Source organism: Ruditapes philippinarum, unplaced genomic scaffold, assembly GCF_026571515.1.
Source record: "Ruditapes philippinarum isolate M1 unplaced genomic scaffold, ASM2657151v2 ctg18075_1_1_1_1, whole genome shotgun sequence".
Taxonomy (NCBI): domain Eukaryota; kingdom Metazoa; phylum Mollusca; class Bivalvia; order Venerida; family Veneridae; genus Ruditapes; species Ruditapes philippinarum.
In genome coordinates, this window is record NW_026862777.1 from 1 (window position 1) to 17,242 (window position 17,242).

Below are 17,242 nucleotides of genomic sequence, written 5' to 3' on the forward strand. Positions count from 1 at the left end.
ATCATTTGCCACCAGGTAACTGTCAGCTTGGTTTCTGAAAATAGAAAATAAGAAAAGATTTATTACATATAAGGTTTTGATATTGTTATTTGCATATAGTTTTGAATTTATCATGGAGGGTAATGATGAAAATAATGATTTTTTAGGTGAAAGTAGCTCTAGTAATTTATTTTTAGAAAGAAAGGTTTCTGCAATGTCAGACATGTTACAAACAATGAGTACAACTATGTGTAATTTGAATTCACAATTACAAGAAAAGATTGATACATTAGAAAGACAGGTTTCAGCTATTAATACTAGAGAACATAACATGCAAAATGATGATGATGATGATGATGATGATGATAATGATGATAATGATGATGAAATATCTTTTCATCCAAGGCATGCTATTTCAAATACAAATAGATCAAATATGGATATAAATACAAATCAAAATATGGGTGACATGGCTAGTAGAAATAATCTTAAAATAAAGCCACAGAATTATGATGGATTATCTGATATAGGTGAATATTTAACTCAATTCAATATTATAGCAGAAATAAATGGTTGGTCATATCAGATAAAAGCTTTTCTCAGAAAACAGGTTTAATGGTAGCAAAAGTTTTAGTTAATCCAAAATCGGGTACTGTTCCCATAAGAATAGCTAATTTTTCTGAAAAGTCAGTTAAATTATTTAAAGATACAATGACTGCCACATTGCAAACTGTCCAGTTGGTTGAAACTGAACATGTTAATGTAGTAAATACTGAGGATAGGGTGGAAAAAGGTGAATTACCTGATCATTTAGTTGATATGTTTGAAAAATCTTCTACAAATCTTAATTTCGAGCAAATAAAGGAATTAAGGAAATTCCTTATTAAACATCAAAATGTATTCAGTAAAGATTCCACTGATATAGGTCATACTTCTTTAATTACTCATACCATTAATACAGAAAATGCTAAGCCAGTTAGGAAATATCCTTATAGGATACCATTATCTAAAAGAAATGCTGTTGAAGAAGAAATTAAGAAAATGAAAAATGATGGCATAATTGAGGAATGTTCCCATAGTCCATGGAATGCACCGGTGGTAACAGTTATAAAATCAGACGGGTCTTTACGTTTTTGTTGTGACTATAGAGGGCTAAATGCCGTAACAGTAAAAGATTCCCAACCCCTGCCTAGAATTGATGATAGTATTGAGGCATTGTCTGGTTCTAAATGGTGGTCTTGTCTAGACATGAAATCGGGTTACTGGCAAGTTGATGTTGATGAAAAAGATAGATATAAAACTGCATTTTCAATACCAGGAGGTCAACAATGGCAATGGAAAAGGTTACCGTTTGGTTTGTGTAATGCTCCTGCCACATTTACCCGCTTAATGCAAATGGTGTTCACAGGTATTTTATGGAAAACTGTGATCATATATTTAGATGATATTATCTGTCATTCTAAAAGTTTTGACACACAACTTCCAAAAAATTCCTTTTTATTTACTTCCGCCCATTGTTTTCTCGTTTAGGGCACACGCATTTTTTTAATGGGGACCATATGCCGCTTTTCATGGAATGGCACGGAATTGTCACTTTGAAGGTTCCATGATAACCGCCATATAAACACATCTGCGGATGTTTCAAAATTCTAAATTTTACCAGGTCATGTTAAATGTTGAATTCTGCTTAAGCCGGTGCTAGGGGGCGTGGACGGTAACTTGCACTTTCCAGTACCGTCCATGAACAGGCTCAATCAAACCGAGCCTGCAACATTTTCAATTTTGCCGTGTTGGGCTTTCTTTAGGGATTCTGTATTTATCTATTTTATGATCACATCCGTGTTATTTGTGCCGTGTGGCGGCTGTAAAAGGTCTCCCAGTACATTTAATCAATGATGTTATATTTTCGATCCTTGAAGATCGTTCAGCACGACAGTATTGTTGTGCTTGAGGTATTTTTAGTTTCAAATTTTGGGCATTTTCCACTTGAGTGGTTCCAATATTCCTACTTGAATAATGTTGAATCACCCTTAGGATATGTTGCCTGCTTTTTAAATTTGTCTTTTGACGTCTAATCTGTGATACGCAGGTTTCATAACCTCTGATTCCCTTTCAAAATTCCATTTTATTTAGTTCCGCCCATTGTTTTCTCGTTTAGGGCACACGCATTTTTTACTTGGGGACCATATGCCGCTTTTCATGGAATGGCACTAACGTGTCACATTGAAGGTTCCATGATAACCGCCATATGAACACATCTGCGGATGTTTCAAAATTCTAAATTTTACCAGCTCAATCAAACCGAGCCTGCAACATTTTCAATTTTGCCGTGTTGGGCTTTCTTTAGGGATTCTGTATTTATCTATTTTATGATCACATCCGTGTTATTTGTGCCGTTTGGCGGCTGTAAAAGAACTCCCAGTACATTTAATCAATGATGTTATATTTTCGATCCTTGAAGATCGTTCAGCACGACAGTATTGTTGTGCTTGTGGTATTTTTAGTTTCAAATTTTCGGCATTTTCCACTTGGGTGGTTCCAATATTCCTACTTGAATAATGTTGAATCACCCTTAGGATATGTTGCCTGCTTTTTAAATTTGTCTTTTGACGTCTAATCTGTGATACGCAGGCTTCATAACCTCTGATACCCTTTCAAAATTCCATTTTATTTAGTTCCGCCCATTGTTTTCTCGTTTAGGGCACACGCATTTTTTACTTGGGGACCATATGCCGCTTTTCATGGAATGGCACAAACGTGTCACATTGAAGGTTCCATGATAACCGCCATATGAACATATCTGCGGATGTTTCAAAATTCTTAATTTTACCAGCTCAATCAAACCGAGCCTGCAACATTTTCAATTTTGCTGTGTTGGGCTTTCTTTAGGGATTCTGTATTTATCTATTTTATGATCACATCCGTGTTATTTGTGCCGTGTGGCGGCTGTAAAAGGACTCCCCGTACATTTAATCAATGATGTTATATTTTCGATCCTTGAAGATCGTTCAGCACGACAGTATTGTTGTGCTTGTGGTATTTTTAGTTTCAACTTTTCGGCATTTTCCACTTGGGTGGTTCCATTATTCCTACTTGAATAATGTTGAATCACCCTTAGGATATGTTGCCTGCTTTTTAAATTTGTCTTTTGACGTCTAATCTGTGATACGCAGGCTTCATAACCTCTGATCCCCTTTCAAAATTCCTTTTTATTTAGTTCCGCCCATTGTTTTCTCGTTTAGGGCAAACGCATTTTTTACTTGGGGACCATATGCCGCTTTTCATGGAATGGCACGGAAGTGTCACATTGAAGGTTCCATGATAACCGCCATATGAACACATCTGCGGATGTTTCAAAATTCTAAATTTTACCAGGTCATGTTAAATGTTGAATTCTGCTTACGCCGGTGCTAGGGGGCGTGGACGGTAACTTGCACTTTCCAGTACCGTCCATGAACAGGCTCAATCAAACCGAGCCTGCAACATTTTCAATTTTGCCGTGTTGGGCTTTCTTTAGGGATTCTGTATTTATCTATTTTGTAGTTTGGAAGTTGTATTTCAAAGGTTAACAGATGCAAACTTGAAATTAAATCCTAAAAAGTGCATACTTTTCCAGAAAGAGGTTACATTTCTAGGCCATACTATAAGTGAAAATGGTGTAGGTACTTCTCCAAAGAAAATTCAAGCAATAAAAGATTGGCCCACCCCTAGAAATGCCAAAGAAGCTAGAAGCTTTGTTTCTTTAGCAAGTTATTACAGGTCTTATGTATATCAGTTTGCTAAAATTGCTAAACCATTACATGAATTAGCTGAAAATGGTAGAAAGTTTATTTGGACACCTGAATGTGATAGGTCATTTCATGAACTTAAAGAGGCTTTGACAAATGCTCCTATATTAGCATTTCCAACAGAAACTGATCAATTTATTCTTGATTGTGACGCATCTCTCTCAGCACAAGGAATGGTTTTATCACAATGCATTGATGGAAAAGAAAAGGTTATTGGTTATTACAGTAAATGTTTTACAAAAACTGAGAGGCGTTATTGTGTTACCAGAAGAGAACTTCTTTCTATTATAAATGGAATTAAATTTTTTCATCATTATATCTATGGTAGACATGTGATAATAAGAACAGATCACTCAAGCTTAAAATGGTTGTTAAATTTTAAAAATGTTGAGGGTCAATTGGCAAGATGGTTAACTTTTCTAAGTGCTTATGATTTTACAATTGTACATAGAAGTGGTAAAGTACATGCAAATGCTGATGCATTGTCAAGACGCCCTTGTCTAGAAGAGAATTGTAGATATTGTTCTAGGGTAGAAGAGGCACATAGTAAAATTTCTATGGTGTCTAGTGTACAGATTACAGATAATGATAAAATAGATTCAAATATGGTATTTAGTGATGAAATTTGTTCTAAGGGAGACAACTCAGTGTTGACTGATACTGGTACTTGTAGCATATTTATCTCCCTTGCCTTGTTATTTATATTTGTCCTTGTACATGGAATTCTTCTATCAAATTCTTGTATATGGATGCTGATGTTAGGTCTTGTTTGCTGGTTTGATTATTTTCATCCTGATGAATCTAAAATGAAAGGAAAGTTTCAGAATAAAGATACATGTAGTGAAAAATGTTTGAAACAAAATACAGGTGGTGTTAGTCATATTATAAAGGGGGTTATTTCAGAAAATTGTTCTGTTAGCCATAATATTGACAAAAGTTCATCATCGAAATTTGATTTAAATGGTTTTTCACATAGTAAAGATACATTACCATCAAAAGTAGATGTTGCTAGTATATCTGTGGTAAAAGATACTTATCAAAAAGATAAAGATAATATTTTGATAGGATCCATTGATGTACCTAGTACAAGTCAGGGAAATGATAAAAATGATGTTCAGTGTATATCTGGTATAAATGATGTCAATTTAACATTACAAGATTTTGATTTGGTAGCTATACAAGATGCTGACTCAAATATCAAATTGATAAAAGATTTTATAACAAATGGAATAAAACCAGATTGGCAAGAAATTTCTAAATATGATACTGAGTTGAAATATTACTGGGCTAGACTTGATTCAATGATTATTAAGAACAATATTTTGTACAGAAAATGGGAAAGTGATGATGGTTCTACTTTTAAATTACTTCTTGTTATTCCTAGGTCACATAGAGAACTTGTTTTAAAACAGTTACATGATGGAAAATCTGGAGCTCATTTAGGTGTTAAGAAAACTTTACATAAAGTAAGAGAAAGATATTTTTGGTTCGCACTTCGAAAAGATGTAGAAAATTGGAGTAAGAAATGTGATGTATGTAATAGTCGCAGAGGTACATTGCGAGCATCAAAGGCTCCACTCCAAACATATAATGTAGGCTCACCTAATGAAAGGATTGCAATAGATTTTATGGGTCCTTTTGTTAAAACCAATAAAGGGAATAAATATCTTATGGTTGTTGGAGATTTGTTTAGTAAATGGACAGAGTGTTATCCAATTGAAAATTTAGAAGCTTGTACTGTTGCTAATGTTTTAGTAGATAGATATATTAGTCACTGGGGTTGTCCATTGATATGTCATACTGATCAAGGAAAAACCTTTAAATTTAAGTTGATCTTAGAAATGTGCAAATTACTAGGCATAGAGAAGACACGCTCTTCTGTTTTTCACCCACATGGAAATGGTTTTAAAGAGAAACAAATTTCTACTATAATTAACATGCTTAAAATATGAAAAACAAGATCAACAAGGAAAGGCGGCGTTCAATGAACCTTAAACCTTATGTCTCATCCAATCAAAAAGACTGGGATGAACATGTAGATCTTGTTATGATGGCTTATAGATCTTCTATTCAGTCGTCAACTGGTTATACTCCATCTATGATGCACATCGGAAGAGAAATACGATTGCCTGTAGATATGATATTTGGTACTCCAGAAATTGATATGGCTGAAAAAGAACAAAACAAAACAAAATTTATTGTAAATCTTGAGAAACAGATAAATAGAGTACATGAAATAGCTCGCAAGAATCTTGATATTGCAAGTCAGAGTATGAAAACACATTATAATGTTAATCTAAAATTCAATTCTTTTAAATCTGGAGATAATGTTTGGTATTATTATCCAATCAGGAGAAAAGGATTAAGTCCAAAATTTCAAAGGCCTTGGATAGGTCCATGTAGAGTTATTGATAAAATAAATGATGTTTTATATAGAATAAAAACAAGTCCACATGCCAAAACAAAAATTGTACATCATGATAAACTTAAGCTGTATACTGGTAGAAATGATTAAACTGAAGGTTGATGTAAAATGATAATAATAATACATTGTAATAATAATAATAATAATAATAAAATAAATAAATTTAAGTTGTATATTGAATGTAAATGATTGAAAAGCAGAGTGATTCAAAAAGGAATAATTTACTGTCATTGCAGAGGTTCCAGTGCGGGTTATGTTGTGATATGTATTTCACTGCAAGAAGACAGTGTATGAGCCATTTGACAGAACAGCATAGCGGCATTTCATTCAAATGTAATATTTGTAAAACGATATTCCGGAGAAATGATAATCCACACAACTGTAGGGCAAGAAAGGATGATTTTTTTATTTAATCAAATGAATGGAGATGTTGGAAAAAAGCTGAAAAAGAACTGGATGAATTCATTAAAAAAGCTGAAGTTAAATTTTGTATTGATATGTATCATCAGACATGTACGAGAGTTCAAACAAGACCCGCAAAGCCGCCAACTATATTACAAAAGGAAATTAATTTAAGTGAAAGTGAAAGCGAAAGTGAAAGTGAGGAAGAGACAGACAGTGAGGAATACTTCATAAACTTTCAGGAGGAGAATTTTTTAAAGGAGGTAGAATTATATAAGATTGATGAGATTGAGAAAATAGAAAAGGATAAGGAGGAAAAGAGTAGAAATGAAAGAAAAGAAGAAGAGATTAAACGTAAGGAGGAAACAAAGAGAAAAGAAGAAGAGATTAAACGTAAGGAGGAAACAAAGAGAAAAGAAGAAGAGATTAAACGTAAGGAGGAAACAAAAAGACAGGAAGAAGAGATTAAACGTAAGGAGGAAACAAAAAGACAGGAAGAAGAGATTAAACGTAAGGAGGAAACAAAAAGAAAGGAAGAAGAGATTAAACGTAAGGAGGAAACAAAAAGAAAGGAAGAAGAGATTAAACATATGGAGGAAACAAAAAGACAGGAAGAAGAGATTAAACGTAAGGAGGAAACAAAAAGACAGGAAGAATAGATTAAGGTTAAAGATGTGACAAACAGAAAGGAAGAAGTAATTAAACGGAAAGAGGAGGAGAAAAGAAAAGAAGAAGTAAGAAAATATAAGGAAAAGGAGAATAAACAAAGGGATGAAAAGAGAAAAGATATAGACAACAAGAAGGGTAAACAAGAGAAGGAGAGTAAAGAAAAAGAGGAAATTTAAAACGGAGAGATGAAAGAACGAATTGAAAAATTAGAGGATGAAGAAATAGAAAAAGTGAAAAGTTTAATAAGTAGGAAAACAGAAAGAGAAAAATGATATACCAAGCAATTTTTGTTTGTTTGTTTGGATTTTACGGCACGTCAACACATAAATGGGCATATCGTGCCGAATGCTATAATAGGCTTGAAATATTATGTAAAACTTTGTAAATGACAATAGAAAGGAACCAATTAGATCCTAGAATACAAGTTTATCTCTTTCAAATAATCAATTATGTTTTTTGATGGAATTGTATTAAAAAGTTCTTTGAGTGAATTTACAGAATAAAATCTATCACGGGCCTGTGAAAAATCATGACATTCAAGAAGAAAATGCTTGACAGTAAAATTTTCATTACAACCTACACAGAAAGGGGCATTGTCATTTGTAAGGAGATAAGAATGGGTATTTTTAGTGTGTCCAATTCGGCATAGAAGAAGAACTGTTTGATTACGGCGGTTTGACAGAGATAGAGATGGTGACACATCAAGAGATGGATTTATATCGTGAAGTTAATTAAAAACGGCAGTGTCCCAATTTGCTTTCCATTCAGATGATACGAGTTTATTTATAGCCGGTCTAAAATCACAAGCAGGTAACAATAAGTCAGTTTTTTGAAAATTTAATGATTGTTTAGCTAAAGCATCTACTTTTTCATTTCCTCGTATTCCTACATGAAACATTAGTGTAAATAATGAAAACTTTTATAAACATTGGACAAAATAATGATTATTATATATATATTCTTTTATGTTGACATTAACGTTATTTTTTAATATGTTTTACCTTACAATATCATATATTTAACTATTGATAGCAAATTCATTATTGTAGGGTATATTTAATAATGTACTATGGACAGTATTACAAAAATATATAAATATTCATGTAAAATAATTATTAATAACATTTGATTTCAATATTGAATATGTAATACTGTTATATTTATATATGTTAATTTAAGGTGTTGCTAATAACAATAATAATATTTATAATCTTACCACAGTTAAGAATAGGGACAATTCTTTTGAAAGGTTGGGGTAGTGCTAGACTGTTCCCCACCCACTCCGTTTCATTGACCGCATTTGTTTACCATGCTGATACGATATTCAGCGATAACATTTAAACATAACTTTATTGTCTCATCTTTAAATTAACTTACATTTTTATCCTGCCATGATTAATTGTTTATTATATATTTGTCACTTTTCTTCATAATCAAATATTGTCTGAAATTAATCCGCCATTTTGTTAACTATAATTATAATGTGACGTCACATTAACCCAGTTTTTACGGGAAATCCTTTTTATATGTACACAAAAGAAGCATATATATAGACCGAATTTCAATTAAAGGTTCATAACGGAAAAGATAACGGGAAAGATAACGTAAAATATAACTGAAATTGATAACAGAAAGATAAAAGCTATAAATCGAATAACAGTCTTAGAAATGAAAGATAAAGATATTAAGGTATTTTAAGTAATATTTATTGTATTCATTACATGTATTTGTTTATAACATGTATATGTTCATCATTGACTCTCAAATAAATTTAGTATTTGAGTGATATAAAAAAATTAAAAGAATTATTTAATTTTACAAATTTGTTGTGACTATTGTTATAATCCTGACTCGGAACCGGCCTGACAGATCTAACCGGAACAAATCGGTACACATTGGTTAGCCGAAATGTTTTGCTTTGAAATGCTTCAAAAAGGGCGGACAATTTGGGTTTGTAAATAAATCTAGTGCAGTAGATTTATGTTTTCTGAAAGTTATCTTCATCTAAAGTAGCAACACCTAAAATTGCAAAAGTAAAACTTAGATATTTGCAATGAAACGTTGTGTAGCTTATTGTTTTGTGAAGGTTTAACTCTGTCATGTTTCGGAAAATAGTAATGGTAAAATATAGATACAATATCAATTAGTCCGTTTTTTAGGATGGTATGTTCGGCAAACAATTCTTAGCACATTTTGTTGTAGAAACAAATTAGTCATTAACAGTCAGGGTCATTGGTACAGCTCAGTCATTTCAAGATAAATATGATTAGTTCGCATAGAATAAGTTTTCCCAGGCATGCTTGATCCAAATATGGCAAAGTAGCGCAGCCTTTAAGAGGTCGCACGAACTAAACGTTTCACTTTTAGCCCTTCAGCATCTCCATTGTAAAATATCAGACTTAATGAATGCACGGGGGATCACGTGACTTTGTATAGTAATACAAACGAGTAACTTCTGAGCCTCGGTAAGTTCATTATTTGAGAAACGTTTCCTAAATCCAAAATAGCCCTTGCCTATCATATACAGGGCATCTTTCTTTAAATAAAAATACCAAGTGCATTGTTCTACGTTTTATGATTTCCTAGAACATTGTTTGAATTGTGTGAAAATTGCAAATTCAGCTAAAGTACGGTATAATTTTGAACCAAAATGAATGAAAATAAGCTTTTTTCCTTCATTAAAAAAAACAAAACCAAGCATAATATTGACATCTTTTATTGTAGAAGTCCATAAAAAATCTTGCTGAAAGATCTGTACAGTATAAAAGGTCTTTAAATATTTCTTGTCCCAGATGTAATTCGAAATCAATAAAAGGTCACTGTTTCAAAGACTTTAATTAGTATGTACTGTCCATATACTCAATGAACTCAGCTCTGTCAATGCAGCCTAAAATAGACAACAAATAAAGCATGTGTACAATACAACATGAACCAAGTTGCCTACTACAAATAAAGGCGGCGGGAAAATATCCTCGTAAAAAAACATTTTCTCATTTTAGATAAATATATATTTATATGTACATAAATAAAAATATAATATCGCTCCAGTTTTATATCAAAGTCAAGTGCCGGACAAAAGAGGAACCTTATTAAACATTAATTCATGTATTTTGCTCCTGGCAATCACTTCAAAAAAGCATTGTTTATTACCTTACCTTAAAGTATGTGTTTGTACCTGTTATCAAATATAAATAACATGGTAAAAGTAAAATAATAACCTGATCCATCTTTATCCGCCTTTTCAAAGCCTTTTTTGAGCGCATTTTTATCTGTAAGACCTTAAAAAACGTCATTTTTGTGAATATTTTTTTTTTTTTAAATAACTGTGGCAGAATTTGAAGAATATGATAAACAAGATCAACAAGGAAAGGTGACGTTCAATGAACGCAAGCCCACACGACCCAGCAATAAGAACGAGAGACAAGGAATCCAGGAGGACCCCAAACAAAGACAGGACAGGGCACAAGGCAGAGCACGGTCACCATTTGGCAAAGCAATTTGGTTTTTTACAAGTTTTTTTACACAAATTGTATTAATTTGTTTTACGTGGACCATTTATTAATTTTGAGGGACTGCAATGCAGAAAGAAACATAACAGTCGATTAATTTATTTATAAAAATATATTTAAATAAATGTACAGTGTGTATGTATTTTATTGATGCATAAGGTTTTTTTAGTATGCAACAAAAATAAATAACTAAAATTGGGTTTTACAAACGTGATAATAACGTTTCTATTTATAATTATTTTACCTGCTAATGCACAAGCTTTCTCCATTTCATCTCTTGACAAGCTACCAGAATGGTCTAAGTCAGCTTTATCAAATATTTCGTCAATAGTTTGCCTGTAACATATTGAAATATAACATATTTCTGATTAAACTGATACTATCAAATATATACGAGTAAGTGACTTCATAAATTGAAACTAGTTTGCATTATTTTTTTCCTTTGAGTTTTTTTCGGTGCCTATTATTAAGTGTCATTTTATAAATATCTGGAAAAACTGATCCATCAGAAGCATTAAAACAGCAAAATTACATAAAAATTGTAGATTCGGTTTGATCGAGTCTGTACATGAGGAATAATGAAAAATGCAACATCCCTCATGCCTCCCCTAGCACCGACTTGATCTGTACTCAATTTTCTACTCTTAAAAGTGCTGGAATCAATGGAACCATCAAAAAATGCAAAAACCGTATGTTTCTTTTTTCGTACGGTATTACATTTTCCTAGGCATGTAAATGTAATTGCCGATTTTGTGAAAGTGATTTGTTGAAGGTTAAATTTGACCAGTGCAACTTATTCAAAGTTATATATATCTTAATATTAAAATACAAAAAGTAAGATTAACACAGTTTAGAGCCTGGCCAGACTGAACGGAAATCTCTTTACTTTTGGCAAGACTAACAAGAACCGGTTGAACCGGTGATGCTCTCCGAATAGGTTTTGGACACAGAAAAGTATACCTCTTGTAGTTTCAGAGTAATGTCCCGGACAAACTTCAAAGTGCAATAATTCCAAACTTAGACAAGGCAGAATTACGGTTTTTGTGCACTGCACGTCTACCCAATAATATCTACCATGAGATCTATCTACCTACAAAGTTCCATGTTGATATCTCAAATACATAGAGGATATTTGTTTGTTTGTGTGTAAGATGAAATTTTATTTCATCGAGTGGGCTTTAAAAACAGTATTCTCACGAGTGGCGTAGCCACGAGTGAGAATACTGTTTTTAAAGTTCACGAGATGAAATAAAATTACATCTTACACAACAAACAGACAAATTTTCTTTTTATTTTATGCTTAAAAACAAGTTTAAACGAAATTTCCATAATTTTAATGTTAATATTAAAATCTGTTTCCCCCATTGAGAGCCACATTTAGACGGAATTTCTCATTTAAAACAAGAAGTCTTGAGCTGAAAAATAAGTCCGCTAATCAAGGTTAAATGACGGTGATATTTATTCATTTTATTAAAAAAATATGAATGATCCCTTGTTTTAATAATAAAAACAAACAATTCTTGTAGGAGAAAAAGTCCAACCATCCATCCATATTTCTGTTACTTACTGCGAATTTATATTAGACCTGGCTTTGTAAAATGTAAGCGGCAGCCATTTTTTAAAGTTGTGTATTTCATGGGAGGAAAATAATTGTGTAAGATTCAGAAGGATATAATTTGGATTTGTTAGTCATACACCTTTTTAAAAGAAAGAAAACTTATTTGAGGATTGTAACAGACAAAAAATAAGTGTTGACAGAGGTGAAAACATTCAGAAAAGGAGCTAGGAAAATGGAAAATAAGGAACGCTGGGTTATTTTACTTATTTTACGAGTGATGGCTGTCAATGCTTTTTAATTTTTCATAAAGCATACGGCAGTTATTGCTCGTAGGATACTTTAATATGCCCAAATGTCATCAAGAGCAGTTTTGCATGGGGAAGGAATGTATTTTTCAGACTGTAAAAACGAAACAAAAAAATTTAGAGACGAAATTTGCTGATTGGAATTTGAAGGAATAGAAGTAAGTTTTCTCTCTTTATTACTTTTGACATTTAAGTTATTTATCTATTTCAGCTTTGCTATTTCTTTTAACAGCCTGACATTGTCAGAATTGTCAGTAAAAATAAAATTGGGGTACCACATGGGGAAAATCTTAAAAAAGTAGTTTCGTCATTGAAAAAAAGTGAAATTATATTTTGATAATTTTCACTGTGAAATTATCAAATATAATTTTCACGGATAAATCAGTAATCCACTGAAAAGCATAAAATAAATGTAGTTTAACAGTTATGTCCCGGACAAAGTTCAAAGTGAAAATATGAACAAACGGCAATAACTCCAAAATTAGGCAAGGTGGAGTTATGTGTCTTTGCACTGCACTTCTTTCCAATGATATCTATCAACCTACTAGTTACATGTTGATACCTCTTGTTGTTACAGAGTCATATCCCAGACAAGAAAAGCGGACGGAAAACCGGGCGGACGGACGTACTGACGTAGACTTTGATCTTTTAAGCTATTTTTAGTCACACAATGCTTAAAACTGACACACAAGTAAAAACGGAATGAATAGGATCAAAGAGAATTTACTGTAACCTATTGTTCTCCATGTCACAAAAGTACCTCTGGGTTTGTACGGACAACCAGACGGACGGACAATGCGGCGACTATATCCTCATCCTTTGGGGAGCATAAAAATATTTGGTTCCAGTAGCAAGTTGATTTTTTACCTTCTTGGTACTTTACACACTTCGTTTATAAACTCTTCATATGTAATTACTTTGTCACAATCTTTGTCAATGTCAGCAAACCATTTCTAAAATACATTAAATATGCCACGTTATGTAATATATAATGAAATGATAAGCAAGAGCAATTATCAAGAAAGCAAAACAAAGGAAAGTATCTGTTTATACAAGTGGTTATAAATAAAACAGCATCTCTTACGTTATTTGTAAGAGCTACATTTAATACTGAAACTATCATTTTACTTTTTTTGCAGTTTGCTCGGATATCTCAGAACGGTAAGCTTTAAATTTGAATTCGAGTATTCGTATACTTGGCGAAGTATGTAGTTTATTTTGACCATAGTTGATACGATAGACGACAATATTCCTGATGCCATTCGTCTAAGTTCAATCTACACGATCAGCAGTTTTGTAGCTCATGAAACATGCGGAAAAATCGGCTTTAATATAGTTCAACACTAAACATGGCATTTTGATACATGGGACAAACTGTATGGATGTGTAAATATAGGATAAACCAACACTTTACCTACCACTCAACACCTGTAAAAAGAAGAAAACATTCACGAACGCGAGCGCGCACAATCACAACGCACGCATACACTTGCATGCATGCAAAGAAAGAGAAAAACAATACAAAAATACACGATACCATCACTTCTTTTTCGTTGAAGCCTTCCAGTACCATGGCGGAAACAAGTTCTCTTGGTTGAAGTTTCCCATCGCCGGTCTTGTCAAGAGAAGTAAAGAATTGTTGACATTCTTTCCTAGATGGAACTTTGGACATGCTTTTCGAATATAAAGAATATAATTGATAATGAAGAAATAACTGTTGATGATACAATATAAAACTAACAAATGATAAAAATACTGCCTTACTCATTTTAAGAATTGAGCGTTGCCGATACATTCTGAAAGATATTTATAGACATTTCAGTTGGCCATGCGGATTATTTTAATCAAAATGTAGACAAATAACTTTACAATCCACAGACAGAGAATATTTAATACTTTATAAACTATAAATGATCATCTTTTCTTCCTGTGATAAACTGGCTATGAATTCAATGTCCCAACGGTGGTGGAGGTTTTTGTACATTATAGTTTACCATCCGGATCACGGCAGTAAGTCTATGTTTAATTCAATAAAACTTATATTTTTAAATACGATAATTTAACAATGTTTTAAGATTTAATAAAATTTTGCTTACTTGTATAAAGGATGTTTATGACCTATTTCGTCGCACATTAACTATTAAGATAAACACTTTAAGTGAATTCCTACTTTCTTTTTAACTGGAATTATAGACAGAATAAAAATGAAAACAACTGAATGTTTGCCCGGTGAGATGAACTGACGGGCGATCAGATACATAACATAGATGACATTGTACAACGATTTTTTTCTTGGTCGTATGGAGATAATGAAACAGAAAAAAATGTTTAATTATAAAATTAATTCAAAATATAATAAATAAATTATTTAAAAAAAATAACATTACATGAGCAAGTAAGAAATCCTCCAAACAGTTCTATCCAATGTTCTAGCAAATATAGAGAATATGTTTCGTGATATTCCAAATATATTATGGTAGAATAGCTTATATATCCAGCTTTTTCGATAGTCGATACGTATTTGGCAACCATTAGCAACCTTTATTTTGGAAATATCGTTAATATCATTGTCTATAATTAATTTTGGATGATAGCTGTTCTATGGCTCAGAGGGAATTGAAATATTCGACCTTTTTCGCGTTAGTATGCATGATAATCGGACAGATATAAAAAGCCTCCGAGGATTTGAATGTTTCTGTAACATTTCGGAGAGCTATTGAAACACACCGCTTGACGCCAACCTTCATAAAATGATGGAATTTATATCCTCTCACCTAATTAGCATGTCATGCCGCCAATGACATAAACTCGGATATGAAACCCATGAAACAGTATTCTGGTGTGACTTGGAGCGCATGTTTTAAAGGATTTGGCGTTAAATGGGTAATTCACTTACCGATGCTCAAAACGAAACAATTATCTCACATATACATAAATATATACAAAAAACAAAAAGATTTGATATATAATAATATCCGTTTAAAAAGAAAAAGATCCTTCAACTCCATTAGTAAAGTGACTTTCTTTCTTTCTCTTGTTTCCTATCTCTTCTTCTTTTTTCATATTACTTCTCCTTCAATGCGCATGTTTTAATAAATAAATTTTCTCAACATATTATTAGTTTAATAGACCAACCACTAAACTAAGCAATATATTTCTTTAAAAATGAATTCATACTCGTGCTAATACATCTAATCTAACAGAAATGTATCTTAAATTTAGTTCATGAATAATTGACTTAAACATAGTATGTATAGTAAGAAAGCAAGAACAAGTCGATGTGATATGTATAGTTTAGTTTAGATATTTATATTTTTGTTACCATTTTTTTGAAATTTGTTAAATACTGATTACGGAGAGAGTTTTCAAAAAAGCTTTACAAGCTTCCTGCTCAATCCGTAAATTTTATCTTATGTACTTTATTATGTAAATGTGTGGATTATAAATAAAATATTGTTTAAACTAAATGGATAAGCAAACAAATTAGTTCATGCCTAAGCTACACAATATATCAAGGCAAATAACTAAGCTCTAACTTTTGCCGTTTCAGGGGAAGAGTATTACTGTGTGATAACTGTCAAAAAACACGCAATCTACTTGCACTATATCTATTTAAGATATATTTACATTCCCAAATTGTCCGCCCTTTTTGAAGTATCGGAAACCCTATCTATTCACTTTATTAAAGTGTGCCGGGCCGATTAGTTCCAGTAAGTCTCGAAAGGCACGAAAATAGTACGCCGTTGTATTATTTTAACCTAATATCTTAAATGAACATTAGCAGTAATTGTTGTAATAATAAATATCGGTATCTTCTGAGCCGCAAATAGACTACAATTCCTCGCTTATTCAGGCCAGTAACTGGTTCCCGATCATAAACATTTCGTTTTTTATACCAAAATGTTCGAATCTCGATCTTTAGACGTTTTCACAACTGATCTTAAGTTATTTCTTAAGTTAAAACATAAGTTGAAATAAATCTTAGCTAAGAAATTTTTCCGAACAAGAGTGCGTCTTGTTGATGGAGATACTGGGTTAGGTTCCGGAGTTAAATCCAAAACTCACCAAATATCAGTATCTGATACATAAATTTACAAATGGTTAGTAATTTTAAGCTGTAACTTGGTCAATTCCCAGCAGTGACATACGTATATATACCATGTATACGTCTTATTCAGTCGTGTGCCCTACATTCGTCCATGTCTTTACTGTGTATTACACAAAGTAACAAGGATAAAAGAAAAACAATTGGATATTTTTAAACCTCAAAGTAAATTTAAATTGAACAATATTATGTTTTCCCCGGTATGTCTGAATACTGTTTTCCCTTATCTTTCAAAAAGTTTGCTTATGAATATTCTTAAAAACCTTTTTTTTTTGTCAAAAAGAGAGCAAAATGAAGGTTTTCTTTTACCCCTTATGCATTCAGTACTATCACTTAATTTTAAATTTCCAAAATGCCTTTATATGGATTATTAATCTTTTATTCTCAAATTAATATTATGTTGAAGGTATTCTAAAATATTCTCTTTGATGGTTACATATATGTGCTCTAACTGAGTGATTTAAGTGTGGAATAAATGATGAAAACATCTCAAGTTCAGGGT

The 17,242-nt window shown here is 32.2% G+C and overlaps 2 protein-coding genes across 2 annotated transcripts; one reads left to right on the top strand and one right to left on the bottom strand.

Moving 5' to 3' along the window:
- The first annotated feature begins 6,305 nt into the window (after positions 1-6,305).
- LOC132720168 (uncharacterized) lies at positions 6,306-7,535 on the top strand. The gene has a single exon (XM_060704210.1). It carries the CDS (start codon positions 6,690-6,692, stop codon positions 7,251-7,253), a length of 564 nt encoding a protein of 187 aa, XP_060560193.1. The 5' UTR covers positions 6,306-6,689; the 3' UTR covers positions 7,254-7,535.
- Positions 7,536-9,963: 2,428 nt separating this feature from the next.
- LOC132720167 (uncharacterized) lies at positions 9,964-15,288 on the bottom strand. The gene is made up of 6 exons (XM_060704209.1): positions 15,023-15,288; positions 14,173-14,308; positions 13,503-13,588; positions 11,017-11,108; positions 10,482-10,541; positions 9,964-10,150 (listed from the first exon to the last, which is right to left on the bottom strand). Exons 2-6 carry the CDS (start codon positions 14,305-14,307, stop codon positions 10,101-10,103), a joined length of 423 nt encoding a protein of 140 aa, XP_060560192.1. The 5' UTR covers position 14,308; positions 15,023-15,288; the 3' UTR covers positions 9,964-10,100.
- Positions 15,289-17,242: the final 1,954 nt, after the last annotated feature.